Source organism: Macaca nemestrina, chromosome 11, assembly GCF_043159975.1.
Source record: "Macaca nemestrina isolate mMacNem1 chromosome 11, mMacNem.hap1, whole genome shotgun sequence".
In the NCBI taxonomy this organism is placed as follows: Eukaryota; Metazoa; Chordata; class Mammalia; order Primates; family Cercopithecidae; genus Macaca; species Macaca nemestrina.
Window position 1 is genome coordinate 104594626 of NC_092135.1, and position 18947 is coordinate 104613572.

Below are 18947 nucleotides of genomic sequence, written 5' to 3' on the forward strand. Positions count from 1 at the left end.
AAGCAGAGTGTGGGGAGGAGAGCCAGTGGGGACAGGGAGGGAAGAGTGAGCCAGGGTTCCACAGCTTGTTTGGAGTTTGTTGTTTTGATCACTCTTCACCAGTCTGTTGTTCCCTGCCTTGGAGGGGTGTATCCCTCCCTAGGGGCATGATCAGGTCAGTGGACCTCTTAGCAGAACCTCCTTGGAGCTCTGTGTGGCAGGCAGGCTTTTGAACTTTCACATTTCTTCACTTCACCTATGGGAGGTCCTCTGACCTGTTGAAATTCTGGGGATGCATGTGTTGGCTTAGACTTCTCAATATTTAACTTTGCAGTTTTTAGCAGCTTGAAATTGGAGTCATTTCTTTCTATAGGGAATGTGTAGTAGTTTTTTCTTCTTCTTTTTTATTCCTTTGTTGCTATTTATGAGGAACTTATCTGTGCACGGGATCCAAATAAGGAAAAATTAATGATAGTCTAAGACAGAAAATGAGAGGGAAGGAAACATTTTCATTCCGTGGAAGTATTTTGACTGTTACATATTTCTGTTAGGTATGTTACAGTGTCAGTGGCCTTGGATGACGAGGTAACAGTGAGGTTCTGTTAGCTAGGAACATTCACTGAGTTATTCAACACTAGGTGGAGATGACTGGGATTTGGAATATTTAGAAGCTAGTGTCAATGACACATATAGTGAAATGTAGGTAACTACAGGAAATGGTGTAATGCTTAGAATTCACATAAAAGAGATAAAAGAACTGATATCCATATGCTTATTTAATGAGATTATGGGTTTAAAAATTAGAATTATTTTCAATTTTCTGAACAAGCTCCTTAATATCCTCTTAAAGGATGAACAAATTTAAATTCTTCTCTAGTTAAGAATTGTAAGAATGATCATGCATGAGGTACAGAAAAAAGGAAAAAACCTCATTATGCTATTCACTCATCATTTCTGACTTTGAATTGCAGTTTAGTGTGGATATTTAAATTGTTAGCTATTTCAAAAATGTCCTCTGGTTTTAGATACTATAGTCAGCTGAAAAGGCTACTGAGTGCCGTTACATGGCCTCGAGATTTAAAAACTTTTGTGTCAGAATGGAGCAATTTTTAATACTGATCTGACCTTCTGAGCATGCATGTGAAGACATTCCTAGAATAACCCTTTTCAGAATTATTGGATGTTCTAAATAGTCTAACACTGTAATGTATTGTCTTTGATGGAAAAATAGAAACTCTGAAAAAGACTTTATGTTTTTGAGCAAAAAGCATCTGGAAGTGCCTTGAACTATATAACATGAGTGCACAGACATACCTAGTTTTATATTCTTCCCTTAATTGTGCTTAGCAGATATTGTACTCCTAACAAGTTGAAGGTTTTTGGGAATCATATATTGAGCAAGTCTATTGGCACAACTTTTCCAACAGCGCATGCTCACTTCACTGTCTCTGTGTTGTATTTTAGTAATTCTCACAGTATTTCAGACTTTTTCATTATTATTTAAATTATGATGATGACCTGTGATCAGTGATGTTTGATGTTACTATTATAGTTGTTTTGGGGGTGCCACAGACTGTACCCGTAGAATCCAGTGAACTTTATGGATAAATGTGTATGTCCTGGCTTCTCCACCAACTGACCATTCCCCTTTTCTCTCCCCCTCTGGCCTCCCTATTCCATGAAACACAACAATTTTTGAAGTTAGGTCAGTTAACAACCTTATACTGGCCTCTAAGTGTTTAAGCGAAAGGAAGAGTCACATGTCTCTCACTTAAAATTAAAAACTAGGAATTATTAAGCATAGTTTCAAGGCATGTTGAAAGCTGAGACAGGCTGAAACCGAGGCCTCTTGAGCCAGTTAGCCAAGTTGTGAATGCAAAGGAAAAGTTTCTGAAGGAAATTAAATGTGCTGTTCCAGTGAACACAGGAATGATGAGAAAGTGAAACAGCCTTGTTGCTGATATGGAGAAAGTTTTAATGTTCTGGATAGAAGATCAAACCAGCCAAAACATTCCATTAAGTGAAAGCCGAATCCAAAGCATAACTCTTCTCAATTTTATGAAGACAGAAGATGAAAAAGCTGCCGAAGAAAAGTTTGAAGCTAGCAGAATTTGGTTCATGAGATATAAGGAAAGAAGCTGTTTCCATAACATAAAAGTGCAAGGTAAAGCAGCAGGTGCTGATGTAGAAGCTGCAGCGAGTTCTCCAGAACATCTAGCTAAGATAATTAATAAAAGTGGCTACACTAAACAACAGATTTTCAATGTAGATGAAACAGCCTTCCTATTGGAAGAAGACTCCATCTACGACTTCCATAACTAGAGAGGAGAAGTCAAAACCTGGCTTTGAAGCTGCAGAGAACAGGCTGACTCTTGTTTGGTGATAATGCAGCTTGTGACTTTAGGTAAGCCAGTGCTCATTTAGCATTCTGAAAATCCTAGAGCCCTTAAGAATTATGCAAAATCTATTCTGCCTGTGCTCCATAAATGGAACAACAAAGCCTGGGCGCCAGCACATCTGTGTACAAGATGGTTTACTGAATTTTTTAAACACACTTTGGAGACCTATGACATAGGACAAAAAAAGATTCCTTTTAAAAATATTACTGCTCATTGACAATGCACCTGGCCACCCAAGAGTGCTGATGGAGATGTATGAGATTAGTGTGTTTTTATGCCTGGTAACACAACATCCATTCTGAAGCCCATGAATCAAGGAGTAATTTCAACTTTCAAGTCTTACTATTTCAGAAATACATTTTGTATTACATTTTGTAAGGTGATAGTTGCCATAGATCGTGATTACTCTAATGGGTCTGGGCAAAGTAAATAGAAAAACTTCTGGAAAGGATTCACCATTCTGGATTCCATTAAGAACATTCCTAATTAATGGAAGGAGGTAAAAATATAAACATTTACAGGAGTTTGGAATAAGTTGGTTTCAACCCTCATGGATGACTTTGAGGGGTTCAAGAGTTCAGTGGAGGAAGTCACTGCAGATGTGGTAGAAATAGTAAGAGAGGTAGAATTAGAAGTGGAGCCTGCAGATGTGACTGAACTGCTGCAGTCTCATGATAAGACTTGAATGGATGAAGAGTTAAGTAGTTTCATCAGATGGAATCTGCTGCTGGTGAAGTTGCTGTGAACATTGTTGAAACGACAGCAAAGGATTTAGAATATTACGTAAACTTGGTTGGGCAGAGTTTGAGAGGATTAACTTCAATTTTGAAAGAAGTTCTACTGTGGGTAAAATGCTGTCACACAGCATCACATGCTACAGAGAAATCTTTCATGAAGGGTCAGTCAATGAGACAAACTGCATTGTTGTCTTATTTAAATAAATTGGCACAGCCACTCTAGCCTTCAGCAACCACTGATCACTCAGTTCAGCAGCCATCAACATCAAGACCCTCCACTGGCAAAAAGATTACTACTTGCTGAAGGCTCAGGTGATTGTTAGCGTTTCTTAGCAATAAAATGTTTTTGGATATAATGCTATTACATGCATAATAGACTACAGTATAGTGTAAACCTACCTCTTATGTACACTGGGAAACCAAAAAATTGTGTAACTTGCTTTATTGTGATCCTTGCTTTCTCACGGTAGTCTGGAACAGATCCTGCAGTATCCCCAAGGTATGCCTGTATCTCAGTATAGTCGGGATCATAAGCTTTGCTTTTCTTTAGATTCATTGTTGGTATTATCATCCATGAATTTCACCTTCCCGTGCATAGACATCTCTTAATACAGTAGGAGAATATGGGAGTCAGAAAAGGAAGACATTTATTGTCATTATGAACTCAGAAATATGTTTTCTAGTGATCATCAAAACAACTGAGATTGACATTATCCAGCCATGGCAGTTTTGATGATTGAAAACAAGGTCTGTTTTTTAAAAATCAAATACAAGTTTGCAGATTCTTCCAGAGAAGGGCATGGGATAATTTCCCTTGCCATTTTATTTTGAAACCAGCTTTGTTATGGTTGCATGCTCCATGGGATTTGCTCCGTGTTGTGCCACACACAGTCTTTGCTCCTCTGTGTCCTTCCATAGAAAAAAACAGTGTGGGGAAGGATTTGGTTTGTCTCACACTTTAATCTTCTGCTCCTGTACTCTCTGGTCTGAGAGTTCACTATTTTGGTAATAAAGTCAGATATAGTTCAAATCCTGTCTGGTCTATTATTTCGTGACATTTTTGAACTTTTCCATACTTTGGCATCCTCCAAGAACTTCTTTTTCCTTTCTAAGTTTTACTCTTTTAATAGAAATGGACTCCTACATGAACACTGGAGTCTAAAAGTGGCCTAATAGGCTTGCTATTTTTAGAGAAGGAGAAAGTTGCCTTTTGTTCTCTCTGTGCTTTTCGCCTCCCACATGTTCTTTAGAGTTTTTTTTTTCCCCCATTCTGGTCTTAGTAGTGACAGCTTTCTAATTCCAGAGGCTCTTTCCTGGGTCTGTTTCTGGCTCAATTTGTCTCATACTCAATATTTTTAATGTTAGAATTGGACTGGGGTCTTCTGTTTCTATTATCTGTAAACATTTTAGGTTTCTTTTCCTCTAATTTATGAAAATTATGAAATATACACATAAAGGAGTGGAAAATAAATTCACCCAGTTTAAAGAAGAGCAATAAAATGGGCATTCCTATATACCCACCATCCGGGTTGAGAAATAGAACATTGCTTGTGTCTCAGAAGCTCTCTGTGTTCCTCTCAGTCATGTCCCCCACCCCTACTCCTACCCAAGGTAACCTCTCATCCTGAAGCTTACATGGAAGATTTGGGCATTTTTATTAAAAAAAAAAAAGAAAGAAAGAAAAAGCCAAGTAGTGTTAAAAAAATAGTAGCAGTAGAATTTTCAGGAAAAAATAAAGATAATGTAGATGCATTTTTTTTTCTAACATTCCACAAAAGAATAATTTGTTTAGGATTGAGGAGAGAATTAATGCTTGTCTTAGTTTGCTCAGGCTGCTATAGCAAAATTTCATCAACTGGGAAGCTTAAACAACATTTATTTCTCACAGTTTTGGAGGCTAGGAAGTCTAAGATCAAGGCACCTCGAGAATTAGTTGCTGGCAAAGACCCTCTTCCTGACTTATAGCCACCTTCTTGCTGTGTCTTCATATGGTAGAGAGAGAGAGGGAGAGACAAAGTTCTTTGGTCTCTTCTTAAAAAAAAGTACTAATTTCATCACGAGGACTTCACCCCTTTGCCTTCATCTAAACCTAATTACCTCCCCAAAGCCCCATCTCCTAGTACCATCACACTGGGGGTTAGGGCTTCAATATATGAATTTTGGGAGGGCACAGACATTCACTCTTGAAGGATTTCAGCTATTCATGCTGTGTCACTGAAATTAAAACTAGTGTAAAAAGTTCACATACATATAATGCAAATATTCAGTGAGCTGGCACCCAGCCCACCCTTGTTTGATAAGGAATAATTGGAAATTTTCTATTTTGGCCTAGCAGTTTGAGGGCAGACAACTTCTTCTGACCTCATTTCCTCCTGATCTTTGTGGACATATACCAGCAGCATTTCCTTGTCTTACTATTTGTTATAACTTGCTAAAATAAAAAAATCACACACACACACACACACACACACAAAACATACACCTAAACACACATATGCACTTTCTTTGTAAAGCTCTGTTTGAAATAATACTAAAGATGACTGTTGCTGAAGTAATCTTGCAATCATGTCTGCTCTCATCCTTTGTTCTTCTTTCAGCCACACATTCCCAGTCTTCATGGGCTGACTGCCTGGGATTGACTTTTGCCTTCACAGATACTGATCTACAAAAGATAAGAGACAGAAAGTAGCCTGAGTCTCAGTTTTCTTGCTGCTACTGCCGTGTGCTATCTCAGACCCTTCATTGCTTACGCGGAGGCTGAGCCCTGCCTCTAGGACCCTCAGGTTCCTGTGGATTCCTGTCTTGAGTATGATGTGCCATCTTGTTTTTTTCCGAGCTTCTTGACTTGTTGACTCTTCATCAACAAACATTAGAATGCCTACTCTGTCTAGGCAGCTATACCAAGAACTGTGGATGCAATGTGGTGCCTGTCCTTTTTATGGGATGGTTATTTGGAAGAGTCTTGTTTGCTTATCTAGTGTCCACAGGCTGGTATGATCTCTAGCCTTTATAGGCATTTCTCTTGACCCAGAATTTTGACTCTACTAGACCACAAGCTTCTGGGTTTTTCCTGGAGTGGCCACTTCATTTTTCTACCCCTGTCATGAGTTACCAACCTTGGTGTGGCTTTCCTGGATGTGAATCAGTTCATTTAGGACTTTTCTCCTATCTTCTATAGTCCTAACCATTCTGGTTCCTGGAACTGATACTGATAGTAAATTCGCCATAATGGATGACATACAGTTAATGCTAGCATTTCTACCAGGGTTCTAAAAATGTCTGGTTTTAAGATTAAATTAAAAATAGTCCCTCTGAAAGACCTAAATAGAATAGTTTCTCTCTTTTTCTGTGTCAGCCTCTTTGGGATTTGGCTGCTTCTGGAATCTTATAAAGGTTTTGCTTTTGATCCAAACACTGCAAGGCACTTTGTGAATGTGAGTAAGATAGGCTACATGGACTGAAAATTTAAGACCATTTAATGAAAGTTGTCTGGCTGTAGGAAAAATGCTCATTTTTACAAATTGTCTTAAAGCCTTGATTTATAGATCTGTTGTTCTGCATTTTTCTACTACCACTGATTTGATTTTATTACTGGTACATTATATTTAATTAGGATAGAAGGAATATGTGTGCTTATAATTATTTAAAATGATTTCAAGACATATATTTAGAGAATCTAGTGCAAATGGTTAATAACAGTTAAAAGATAAAAATTCAGTTTTAGTATTGTGCAAAATGTCTAGACTCTATAATTAGCCTGGAGTAGATTAAATTATGCACCTCTAATCACTATTTTATACATGTCTTTCAAAGTGACATCAGTTGTCATCAAATTTGCTTATTATAAGATTTTGCTGGATGAGTACTTATATTTTCAGTATATTTGTTTTTTAGTGTCTTTATGATTAAAAACATGTTAGCATGACTCTTAAGTTTTTTTAAATTTGTTTTAGTTACAGTTAAGTGATAGTTTTGTAATGTGTTGTCTGATTTTGAAAAGACCACTTAAATAGGTTGGTGTTAATGCGACTGAGGCTTTAGCAGATCTTGATCATTAGCTCTCAGATTAATTTCTATGTAAAGGAATTTTGTTATCAATCTAATCTGTAGAAAGAGTGTATCACTTTACATCTTGGTAATTGAGGTACAGTCTTTTAGTTGAGGTACATAGAAATACGTAGAATTAGAAGAAAAATTCAGCAGCTCCTTACAGCATATAAGCAATATGAATGGAACTGTTCTTTCAGCACCTTCTGAAAGAGATGGGCCTGAAGTCATCCCAGTATGCAATAGCTGATTATTTGACAAAGCATGTATCAAATTGATGAAATTATCAAATAGATGTGTGTGTTAATAGTCCTCAACTTCCAGTTTATCGTAGGTGTATAATTAGGGTAGGAGATGATGACAGTCATACTCATATTCACTCTTTTAGACTTAGAAGTTTCCTTAGAGACCCTATAATTCAACATTCTTGGTTTTTGTAAGGGAGAAGACTAGTCTTACAATGTTAGTTACTTCTCTGAGACCTCAGAGATGGTCAGCTCCTGGGTGCCTGTTTAATGCAGGCATTCCCCTGTGACTGGGGATATGACAGTGAGCACAGTGAAAAAGGGCCAGTTAGCACTTTCGTAAACCACACTGAATCTGAAAGTTCACACTAGCTGAAAGAATTCTCCTTTCCAAAGAAGTTACAAATGACTGGTAGTTTTTCCAATAAATTCTGTAATTTTCAGAGGTATCTTAGCTTGTTATTATTTTTAAATGGTACATAATTCAGAAGAATGAAAATTCTGTTAGAGAAATTAGTTGTACTTTAGGTAAATCATGACTTTTTTTAAACATTGGAAGTCCCAATGAGTAATTTTTGTGATGCCATGAAATGTGCTCAGAAGGTGGGCTTATTTGAAGGTCCTTTTTCTAAATGGCAATTTAAAAAAATAGGTGCCATTTTGTATGATAATCGTCTTGTACCCACATGAAGAAAGCATTAAAAATTCTCTGTTCTCTTCCTCTTCTTGCTAGGTTATGTTCTTATCTACCATAATGGTTTGAGATTACTGTAGAAGCATGTTTCTAATTGCTGCATTGTGACAATTACTTAAGCATATCTACTATTTAAGAAGAACCAGCCTGATAAGGTGGCTCATGCTTCTAATACCAGCACTTTGGGAAGCCAAGGAGAGAGGATTACTTGAGCCTAGCAGTTGGAGACCAGCCTGGGGAGGATAGTGAGACTCCATCTCTACAAAAAAAATAAAAAAGATGAGCCATGCATGGTGGCACATGCCCTTGGTCCCCAGCTACTCGGGAGGCCATGGTGGGAGAATTGCTTGAACCTGGGAGGTTGAGGCTGCTGTGAGTCATGCTATTTCCACTGCCTTCTAGCCTGGGTAACAGAGCAAGAGCCTGTCTCAAAAAATAAAAAATAAAAAGGACCAAGATTATCATCTCTAAACATTCCTGTGTTATATGTATGAAGGTTACCATGATTGCACAGAATATTGTTTTCTGTATAGTACAGAGAAATCAAGGGTGACAACTTCAGATGCCTTTTACTTTACAGGGCTGTGCAGACGTGCCCTTGGTCTGTCTCTTGGGGATTTGCTCTACAGAGGCCCCCTGTCTCAGTTCAGCCAGTAGATATGTTCCAGGCTCAGGTTTTGGTGATGCAGTAGAAATCAAGAGTTGGGCTTCTAGGTAGGACAAAAAGAGAGAAGGAGAGCACACAAAAGACAATAGTAGTTGTTCTACAAAAATCTTACTCTTCCTTTATTAAAGCAGTGTAAAATTGCAAAGTACACATTAGCATTTACATAATAAATTTTAGGACAAACATATATAATTTACAGTGAAATAATTTAAAGAAATGGCAACATTTAGGTAAAAACCTTTATCTTTGTTATTCATTGCTTTAATTTTCATATTTTTGTTTTTTTCTCTCACTCAGTCTCTTTGGCCGTTAATTGAATGAGTGGAGGACAGTTAAGGCCACATGTTTTCATATGCGGAGAGGCTGCTCCTTAATGTCTTTGCTGGTTTCTTGCCTTCTCTCCTGCTGCTAACATTAATTACTTTGCTGATGGTTCTAATTGACCCAGTAAAAGAATCTTATCTGTGTTCAGCCCTTCCCAGGCCCTGAAGTCTTTCCAGCTTATGCTTGCTTTCAGTCTTTATAAATAGCCTTTCAAGTTCTGAGTTCTGGTCCTAGAGTTCCCTTTCCTTTGAAAGTCCTAGGCCGGGCCTGGTGGCTCACGCCTGTAATCCCAGCGCTTTGGGAGGCCGAGGCGGGTGGATCACGAGGTCAGGAGATGGAGACCATCCTGGCTAACACGGTGAAACCCCGTCTCTACTAAAAATACAAAAAATTAGCCGGACGCGGTGGCGGGCGCCTGTAGTCCCAGCTACTCTGGAGGCTGAGGCAGGAGAATGGCGTGAACTCGGGAGGCGGAGCTTGCAGGGAGCCGAGGTCGCGCCACTGCACTCCAGCCTGGGTGACAGAGAGAGACTCCGTCTCAAAAAAAAAAAAAAAAAAAAAAAAAAAAAGACAAGAAAGCCCTACCCCTTGCTTAAGCCTGTGGATCACTGTTTCTAAACCCACCTTTTCAATACTGTTGCCCCATATCACTGATGCCCCAGCTCAACTGGACTTTTAGCTCTTCCCTGAATATGCCTCTTTGCCTTTTCCTGTTTTCATGGATTTGTACACAGTGGCCCCTGTCTATAGGATCTTCTCTTTCCTGCCAATATTTCCCTGTCCAAATTGTATCATAGAGACTGCCTAAGCCCTGCTTCTTCACTAAAGGGTTCCCTGATCATATTAATTGAAATTAATTTTCTCCTTGAGGGCTGCTTGATGCTTTGTTTGTTATTTATGGTCGTAGGCTAAATGCTGCCTTGGCGTATTTTAGCAATGAGATTATAATCACCTTGAGGGTGAGAGGCATTTTGTTTCTCTTTTTGTCTTCATCTACTCCCACCAGCGGATGTTCAGCGAACATGCGTCTCATTGAGTTTAGGGGATGTAGGGAAAGCCTGGCCAGCTGCTGCTCCCTGTGTGGTAGGTGGTGGTATTGTGAATGTCTGTGGTTCCCGGCATTTCCTGGACCCGAACTTAATCCTTAATTAAATAATTCCTTTATTAAAGGAGCTATGCTTCTTTTCCCTTAAAAATGTAGCTTGTATTATGGTTTCTTCTTAAAATGGCAGTATACATTCATTGTAAAAATTTTAGGTAATACAGTTAAGCAAAAGAAAGAAAATAAAAACTATTGAAAGTTCTGCAGGAAACAGTAGCCCAGTGCTATATTTGGTATACACCTTTTCAGACATTTTTCTGTATGTGAATGTGTACATATAAACATACTCCTAAAAAGTTGCCAAGCATAGTATTCTTTTACTTTTCTTCTCATTGAATGATGTTGTGAACATCTTTCAAAGTGTCTGTGAAAGCACTAGAAAGCTGCTGTCACCTACATCATGCATGTTATTGTTTTTGTCTAGCCATTTCCTCAGGAAACCCTTATGAGTGGAACTTGTGGAATAAAGGGTGAACATGCTTTCAGGGCTTTTGATACCTATTGCCAAATTGCCCTCTGCTTGCCAGTTTTCCTACATCCTTGCCAGCAGTGGCTACTGTCATTCATTTTTATTTTCTAAAGTGATGGGGGAAAATGATCTCTTTCATGATTTTAATTTACAGGTATTTTATTGCTAGTGCAGCTGTAGGTTGGTATGTGATTGATCACCATGAATATTTCTTTTGTTTTTTTCACGAGTTACATGTTGTATACATATTTCTTCATGTTTATTTAAATCCAAGTTTATTAATAGGTTATATATGTATGTAAATATGTATGTATATTCATATACATATATCTCTGTATACATTATACATATATAAATAAATCCAACTATATTTGTACACATATAAAATTTGTTGTTAGTAGAAATTTTTCCACCTAGATTATTTTTAGATTTTTTTTGTTGGTTGTACATGTAGAAATGTATTTTGTTTTTGCATATTTATCTTGTAACCAGCCACCTTACTAACTGTTATTATTTCTGATAGTTTTTCTCTTGGTTTCTTTTTTATTCTTTTGGCTATTTTATATATACCTAGGAAGAATAGAACACCATATAAACAGATGTGCAGTTTTTCTGTATAGAATGAAAAATGAAAAAAGTAAAGAATGAAAAAAGTTAAAAATGAAAAGAGTTATTTTCCTAGAATGTGGCAAAAACTGGACTTGGAAGAGAGTAGTTTCTTCTGTACAAGGTTACCAGAAGGCGAGGGTGATCATGGATCCTCTTCTGTTCTCTGCAATTTCACTATGTGTGATGCTTGCTTTGTAGTTATGTTAATAAATATTGGATGTATCAGAAAAGAAGCTGGATTAGCAATATTCACCAACTATGTTCATTATTAGCTTTGAAATTTGTTCATCATAGCATTTCAGTGATGTGTAACTATGTACAGAAGATATGCCTTTTTAATTTGGATCCAGTTTTCCTTATTTTAATTTTTTTTTTGGGGGGTTTTATGACATACAGGGGTAAAACTACATTGTGAAAGTAACCATGATTCTGTCATAAAGGAATCTCAAAATTACTGGAAACTTGGAAAGACACTGGTAGCCACAACTAGTAATGTGTTATCCACTTCATATGGTCGGGCTTTAAGTTAAGGGGAAGAAATGAAACATCTTTCATTTTTTATTTAAAGATTTTTCTTCTGATACCACCCCGCTCAGAAGGGAACTCTCACTGGCTTTTATCGGCTGATCAAGCCAGCTGAGTGAGGGTTCTCAGCTTTTATATCACCTCAAGTCTCCTAACTCCTCCTTTCTCCACTCTACAGTTGGCTTGCAGGCCTGCCTATGTTTCTTGTCCTTATTATACTAGGGTTTTCTAAACTTCATTATGGTTAATGGGACCATTACCTGAGATGCAGGAGTACTTACACATTTACATTTCCACTGCAATTTCTCATGTGGTTTAGGAGCTCATTAAATTTCTCTTGTTACCCAAAGAAAAACCTCTACACCCTATTCATGCTAGGAACATTCTCTGCCTGCAGTTCTGTTCCTATGAAATATGCCCACACTTGCCAGCCCTTGCCTGGCTTGCCATCTTTGTCTGACTTAACACAAAGCCTCTATGCAACCTATAATTATTTTCACCCACTTAATATATCATTGCTATATGCTTAAATCCCAGCCTCTCCATGTTCTTGATCTTTTAACGTAGCTTAAAAGTCTTACTGTATTGTTTACACTCAAAGGAGTATATATTTTTTAGCTGAACAACTTTTGGTATAAAAACTATTTTGGGTGGTATGAGTCTAAATTTTTAAAACTTTAGGAAAGTAATGGTTGAAAAATTGTTATACTTTTAAAGTCTTCTGTTACAAAAAGAAAAAAGAAAAGCAATATAAGCGCAAGCATAATCATAGGTTACAAGCTTATGTTTATATGAATATATTGAGTTTAAATTCTGTGTCTGTCTTCATTACCACTTACAGTAATTATCTAGTGAATTTAAAATATCTTACGTGTATAAAAGGACAAAACAGAGAAGCTTCTAATGGAAAGAGGGAGCGGGCGCGGTGCTTCACTGTGGCTTCATAGAGCCTTGAGCATAACAATGTCACTATGCTCGAGGCTTCATGAAGTTGAGGGTCTCCACAGTGACAGCATTGGTTGTCATTAAATGAATACAATGTGGACCTGGAAGGAAGGGGTGGTAGGAGACTTCTTGGATGAATGTCAGGGCTCATTTGGGTGTGATTAGGATTCCCAATACTGAGAAGTTACGCACTGTCAAGCAGAAGATAATCAGATGACTGACTTTGCATGAGAAATATGAGCATCTGTGGTACTCCTTTTCTAGATATCATTTAATTTTTCTACTGTTTGTTTAACTTCTGTTCCAGTCCCAATTTGAACACATGTGGAAGTAACTTACATGTTTTACTACTGAGAATTGAATTAGGGTATTTGTGCTACTGTTTACTTAGGAACAAAGACGTATGGCAAGGTGCATGACTGGTCACCACCTGACAAGTTCAGTGTCTTGCAGTGAATGTGATCTCATAGCTTCCTGACTTCTCCATCTTATACTGCTGAGTCCTCTTGCCCAGATCTGCCTACTGATGTTGTGCACTGAGAGAGCCTAAAGCACCTACTCAAGGCTTTCCTAAAACAGTGGTTGTATTAGTCCATTTTCACACTGCTGATAAAGACATACCTAAGACTGGGTAATTTATAAAGAAAAAGAGGTTTAATGGACTCACAGTTCCACCTGGCTGGGGAATCCTCACAATCATGGTGGAAGGAGAAAGGCACATCTTACATGGTGGCAGACAAGAGAGAATGTGAGCCAATTGAAAGGGGTTTCCCCTTATAAAACATCAGATCTTGTGAGACTTATTCACTACCATGAGAACAGTATCGGGGAACTGCCCCCCATGATTCAGTGATCTCGCACTGGGTTCCCCCCACAACATGTGGGAATTATGGGAACTACAATTCAAGATGAGATTTGGGTGGGGACACAGCCAAACCATATCAGTGGCTGTGTGAAACATGATGACAGAACCCAAAAGCAACTGGAGGAGAAGACATACTCACAGACTGCTTGCTTACTAGAATCTCAGCTTTTGAGTATTTTCTACATTGTAGACCAACCTGACCTTCCATGTAGAACTCGAAGTGTATACCTTAAATTTGGCCTGTTGGTGCCTTTTGGTAGGGTGACCATATGCCCCAGTTTTCCTAGGACAGTCCTTCCTGGTTTATGTGTGTGTGTTGTCCTGGCACAATGATTAATATGCCTCTTTTCTTTTCCAGAAATGCCCCAGTTTGGATGATAAATTATATGGCCATCCAGTTGCTAGGTTTTGGTGCTTGCTGCTGTTCTTCTAGACTTTTTTTTACCTAGTTCTGCTGGTGAAGAAATGCTGTGTGGGCCTCTGGGTTCCTTCAGACAAGCTTGTTCTCAGCAGCTCACTCAATTTCCTAGTTAGAATTAAACTGAGTGCTTAATACAAAATTTCAGAGAATATAGATTTTAGAACTAGAAAGGAATTCTAGTTCATACACTTTTTACAATGAAGTAAATGATTTTAAGTCATGTAGAGAAAATGATTTCCTTTGTGGTCCAATGTATGTCTTTTCTAGTAGTCTTCCTCATAGCCCAAGGCCTGGTTGGCCACGTTGTTTTGTTCTGAGCAATTGTTTTCTTTGATCAGCCCACCCCTAAACTTCCCTGACCAGAATTGCTCCAAAGAGAAGCATTTTTGTTTGTTTGTTTTGTTTTTTTTCTGAAATAGAGTCTTGCTCAGTCGCCCAGGCTGGAATGCAGTGGCGTGATCTCGGCTCACTGCAACCTCTGCCTCATGGGTTCAAGCAGTTCTCCTGCCTCAGCCTCCTGAGTAGCTGGAATTACAGATGCGCACCACCACACCCAGCTAATTTTTGTATTTTTAATAGAAATAGGGTTTTAGCATGTTGGCCAGGCTGGTCTCAAACTCCTGACCCTGTGATCCACCTGCTTCAGCCTCCTAAAGTGCTGGGATTATAGGCATGAGCCACCGTACCCAGCCGGTTCTTTGTTTAAATTAAGGGGTTAAAGTTATTTTCCAAAAAACCTGGAATCTACCCTTCTTGGTTAATAGCTTTCATAGGTACTAGGGAATCTTGGTACCTAACTTTTCCAATTATTAGAATTCTTGGCTTCTCCATATGGAACTTCTTTGTAATGGAAGATACAAACTTTTGGGAGTTTTGACCATATGGCTATTTATGTGTCTACTTACATTAGAAACATGAATCTCATGTTTAAGGATTCCAACAAATACACACACATACACACGTCTATACACATACACACAAAACCTTCCTGAGGTAAATCTCTTTTTGTGAATTTCCAATTCCTAAATATAATAGCAGCTCTGTTTGTGTATTTCCTGATAATTGTGGAATTCTTTGAACATAGATTTCTAAAAGATAGATTTGTGATAAATCCTGAAATTAGGATAGTTTAGACAGTGTTTCAGTGACAAACATGAAATCTGAGACTTCAACACTATAATATGTTATCTCTTCCCCACACTGTGATCTAGGGCAAGTTGAGCAGCTCTTTTAGGCAGCTCTTCTCCAACTCATGATGAAAGGGTCTAGGCTGCATTCATATTTCAGTTATGCCATCTGGAGTATGTGGCTCCCAGGGTTGCCATGAAAGAGAGGGCTTAGATAATCCTGCAGGGATTTTAGTGGTCACAGTAGAAGGGCAGACATTACTTCCTTCATCTCTCATTAGCCATGATCCATTGTCTTGGCCCTAACCTAACTGCTGCAGAAGCTGCAAAATGTGGTCTTATCAGGATGCCAGGAAGGGGAAAATGAAATAGCATTTGGTGGACACACAGCATTATTTCTGCCACAGTTCCTTCATTGACCTGATTCTTGGCTCATTTGTCATGTTTCAATAGTTTTATATTCTCCTGCTCTTACATGTTCTTCATATTTTGAGTAAAATCATATTTAGTCTGATTCTAGAGTCACTACTTTGGTGGCGCAGATTCACCATGAAGGTGCAGAGTGAGTGGGTTCAAGAGTTTCCTTGTTCTAGTTCTTCCACTCTCTTTCACTGGCTTTCAACTTCCATCCTACGTTTATCCATTTACTTATAAAGGTCACTCCTCTTTCAACAGATAACCTGCGTGAGAAGCATGGGAGTAGCCACAGAATACAGCTTTTCTGTAGCTTCAGTAATTGAAAAAAGATGTTTATTTTAGAACTTAGGATGTTCAGAGTTTGCCCACAAGTTATTAGCGTCTTCAGAACCAAACATCCAATTGGCTGATCAACAGAGTTAAATGCCAGTTTATGTTTGGGTCCACAATTGCTAAACAGATGAGTATTAGCATTTCAGAACATTCTGTTTCCAACAGGAAATTGTATTAGGACTACAGAGAGCAGAGGTGGAGGAAAGGACAACTCATCTTCAGGCATATGGAGATGTAGATTACCTTTTCCTTCTCGGCTGGGTGGGGCTGGAGACACACCACTGCACAATCAACTGTTCCCTTCTCCCTTTTCAGTGTTTTTTGTCCATCATCAAAAATTACATTTCAATATTATTTCAAAACGTTTATAATTAATTAGGTTACATTTCAGTTGATGTAATTCACTCTCAAGGAAATTACAAAATAATATTTTTGAGTGAGGTGATCAGTCTTGCATGTTTGTGCTGATTTTGCTTAGTTTCAATTTGAGAGTTGCATTCTTCATCCTGTTTCCAAGCCCATATAGCAGGTGTTGGTAGAAGTTTGCTCATTCAGCAGATATTGATTAAGGGCCTGCTATGCATTAGGCATTATGCCAGGTGCTAGGGATACTGTGATGAGTGGAAGAATTAGTTTCAAGGGAGGCTAGCTGTGGTCAGACAGAAGGAAAGGATGGAGTAAATGGGGATGTGTGCTATTTATAGGAAGTAGAAGAGTGGACTGGCATGGTGAGGAGGGGCATATGGTGGTGTATTTGTCTCAGTGTTTGCCATAGACCTCCTGAAAAGTAGCTGTTTTTCTTCTTTAAGATTCTAAAATGTCAGAGATACTAGAAATAGGTATGTTCATGAGAAAAAGAGACCCTTAAAAAGAGGGAAATAGGATAATTAAAGTGACTATCCGATTTGAGAATTCATGGTTAGAATGCAGTTCTCTGCCCCTGTAATTACAGGCAAAATTAAAATAACGTGGTTTCCAACTCTTAGACATGCTCCAATGATTGTATAGTTGAAAATCATAAATTACCTGTAGAGAGACACAGTTAGAATGCAGTTAGGGAGACCTCTCTGCCTCCTGGTATTGCAGAAGCTTTCCACAGAAGAATGGTACCATCACCAGCTCTGTCTGTATATCACAGTGCTGGTAGCCAACTTAATTAACTAGCAGTGAAAGAAGTTTCTGCACCCTGTGAGATATTCCCCATGTATACAGAGTTCAGTAATTGTCATTACTTTTGCTATCTGAGGTTTTTTAAAGGGAATGAGTAGACATACCACAATTTAGTTTCAAGAGTGGAATTATCCTTCAATACACATTTGATTTGTGATTTTAATGGGAAGCATGTCTAAAGTTTAAGCATTGACTTCCTTTCTGTGTTGGAAAGGTTGTCCATTAGCAGACACAGGGCACTATGCTGGACATACCCAGGAGGCCCCCAGTTACTCTGTTGACTGGTGCTTTACGCCCCTTTCCAGCCCTCTTCACTGAATCATTTTTAGAATGCATCAGATGCAGCTCTCAAAGTGATGCAAAATCATTGAGTCCTCCCATTCTTCAGCTAAAGAAGTAGTGTCATGGTTTCCTAACAAGAAAACCTACTATGAGGCAAGATTATAGAAAATCAGAATAGCAGAGTAGGGCAGGAGCTGAGGAATCTTCTGCTTTAGCCCTTCATTTTTACATAAGAAGAAATAAAGACCCAAGTTTAGGGCATACAGCTGACTCAGAGTGGGACCTACTCCTCTCCTTCAGTTCCCATTAGGATTAAATGAGTTAATACCATTATAGTCCTTATAATAGTACCTGTGCCATAGTAAGTGGTCAGCAAATGCGAGTTATCACTTGTCATTATTCCTAGTGGTAGAGCCCAAACAGGAACCTAGATGCCCTAATGATGCAGTGCTCTTCAGGAGGCACATATTTTATATTTCCACGTTGTAGAGGGAGAAATATGTTTTAAGAAGTTGAGTTAAAATAGTGACCACCACAGTGCCCATTTATGTGTACCTACTCAGCATACTAGTACTTAGTCTGTACTGAGTAAGTACTAGGCTAAGTACTGCATTTCTTAGCCCAGTACTGCATAGTCTGAGCTAAGTACTGCATATTCATGGTTTCCTTTAATCCTCACAGTGTTCTATGAGATTCACATTCTTGACCATCCCCATTTGACATACAAGTTGGGGAACTTGCCCAGGGTCACACCACTAATATGGGGCTGAACTAGGTTGTTTTTTTTTTTGAGACCTCTACCTCCCAGAGTGCTGGGATTACAGGTGTGAGCCACCATACCCAGCCTTGTTTTATGTATTTTTAATAGTCGAAAAAAATCAAAAGAAGGATAATATTCCATGACACATAAAAATTATGTGAAATTCCAATTTCAGTGTCCATACAGTTTTGTTGGAATACAGCCATGCTCATTTGTTTACATATTGCCCGTGGCTGCTTTTGAAATATAATGGCTGAGCTGAGTAGTGTAGTGGAGACCGCATGGCCCACAAAACCTGAAATATCTACTCCCTGGCCTTTATAGAAAACACTTGCTGACTTTTGCTTTACACTCTTCCTTGGTGATTACATTTTATGACATTCCAGCGGTTTAGGGCATAATTGTGGAGTTTTTATAGGATCTGTCTTCTCGTGTTACTTGCCTTATGGTTTGTTCCATATTAATTAACATATGAATCAGATCCTGAATAGTGTGTATAAAAAGAGTTCACCGTTAGATTGTCTATGTCTTGTCTTTTTTTCCCTATAGATTGGGGAGTAATTTATTCCTGGATACTGTGTGAGACTCTTGATGATAACCTGTTTTTGTTTCTGTACTAACCATGGATTGCAGCTGTTTGTGATTTGCATGCCCCTCACATTCATTTATTGAGCCGATTGTTTTTAAACCTCCAAGTGTCTTAGATGCAGAAATCACTCTATTTTCTTTCCTTTGTAGTGGTTTGTTGTCTTCGGATTATGTGGAGATTCACTACGAAAATGGGAAACCACAGTACTCTAAGGTACGGTTACTGGCGTCGGCAAGTTCTG

The 18947-nt window shown here is 38.5% G+C and overlaps 1 protein-coding gene and 1 long non-coding RNA gene across 5 annotated transcripts in view; one reads left to right on the top strand and one right to left on the bottom strand.

The window, feature by feature from the left end:
* The window catches only part of LOC105468025 (ADAM metallopeptidase domain 23), a 170539-nt gene that overhangs the window by 63252 nt on the left and 88340 nt on the right, over positions 1–18947 (top strand). For all 4 annotated transcript variants that reach the window (XM_011717927.3, XM_011717926.3, XM_011717928.3 and 1 more), the window contains exon 4: positions 18856–18919. In XM_011717927.3, the coding sequence (XP_011716229.2) occupies positions 18856–18919 (64 nt within the window). The remainder of the gene's footprint in view (positions 1–18855; positions 18920–18947) is intronic.
* The window catches only part of LOC139357200 (uncharacterized), a 49495-nt gene continuing 35497 nt past the window's right edge, over positions 4950–18947 (bottom strand). The window contains exon 3 of the long non-coding RNA XR_011609996.1: positions 4950–5777. This is a non-coding gene — a long non-coding RNA (uncharacterized lncRNA). The remainder of the gene's footprint in view (positions 5778–18947) is intronic.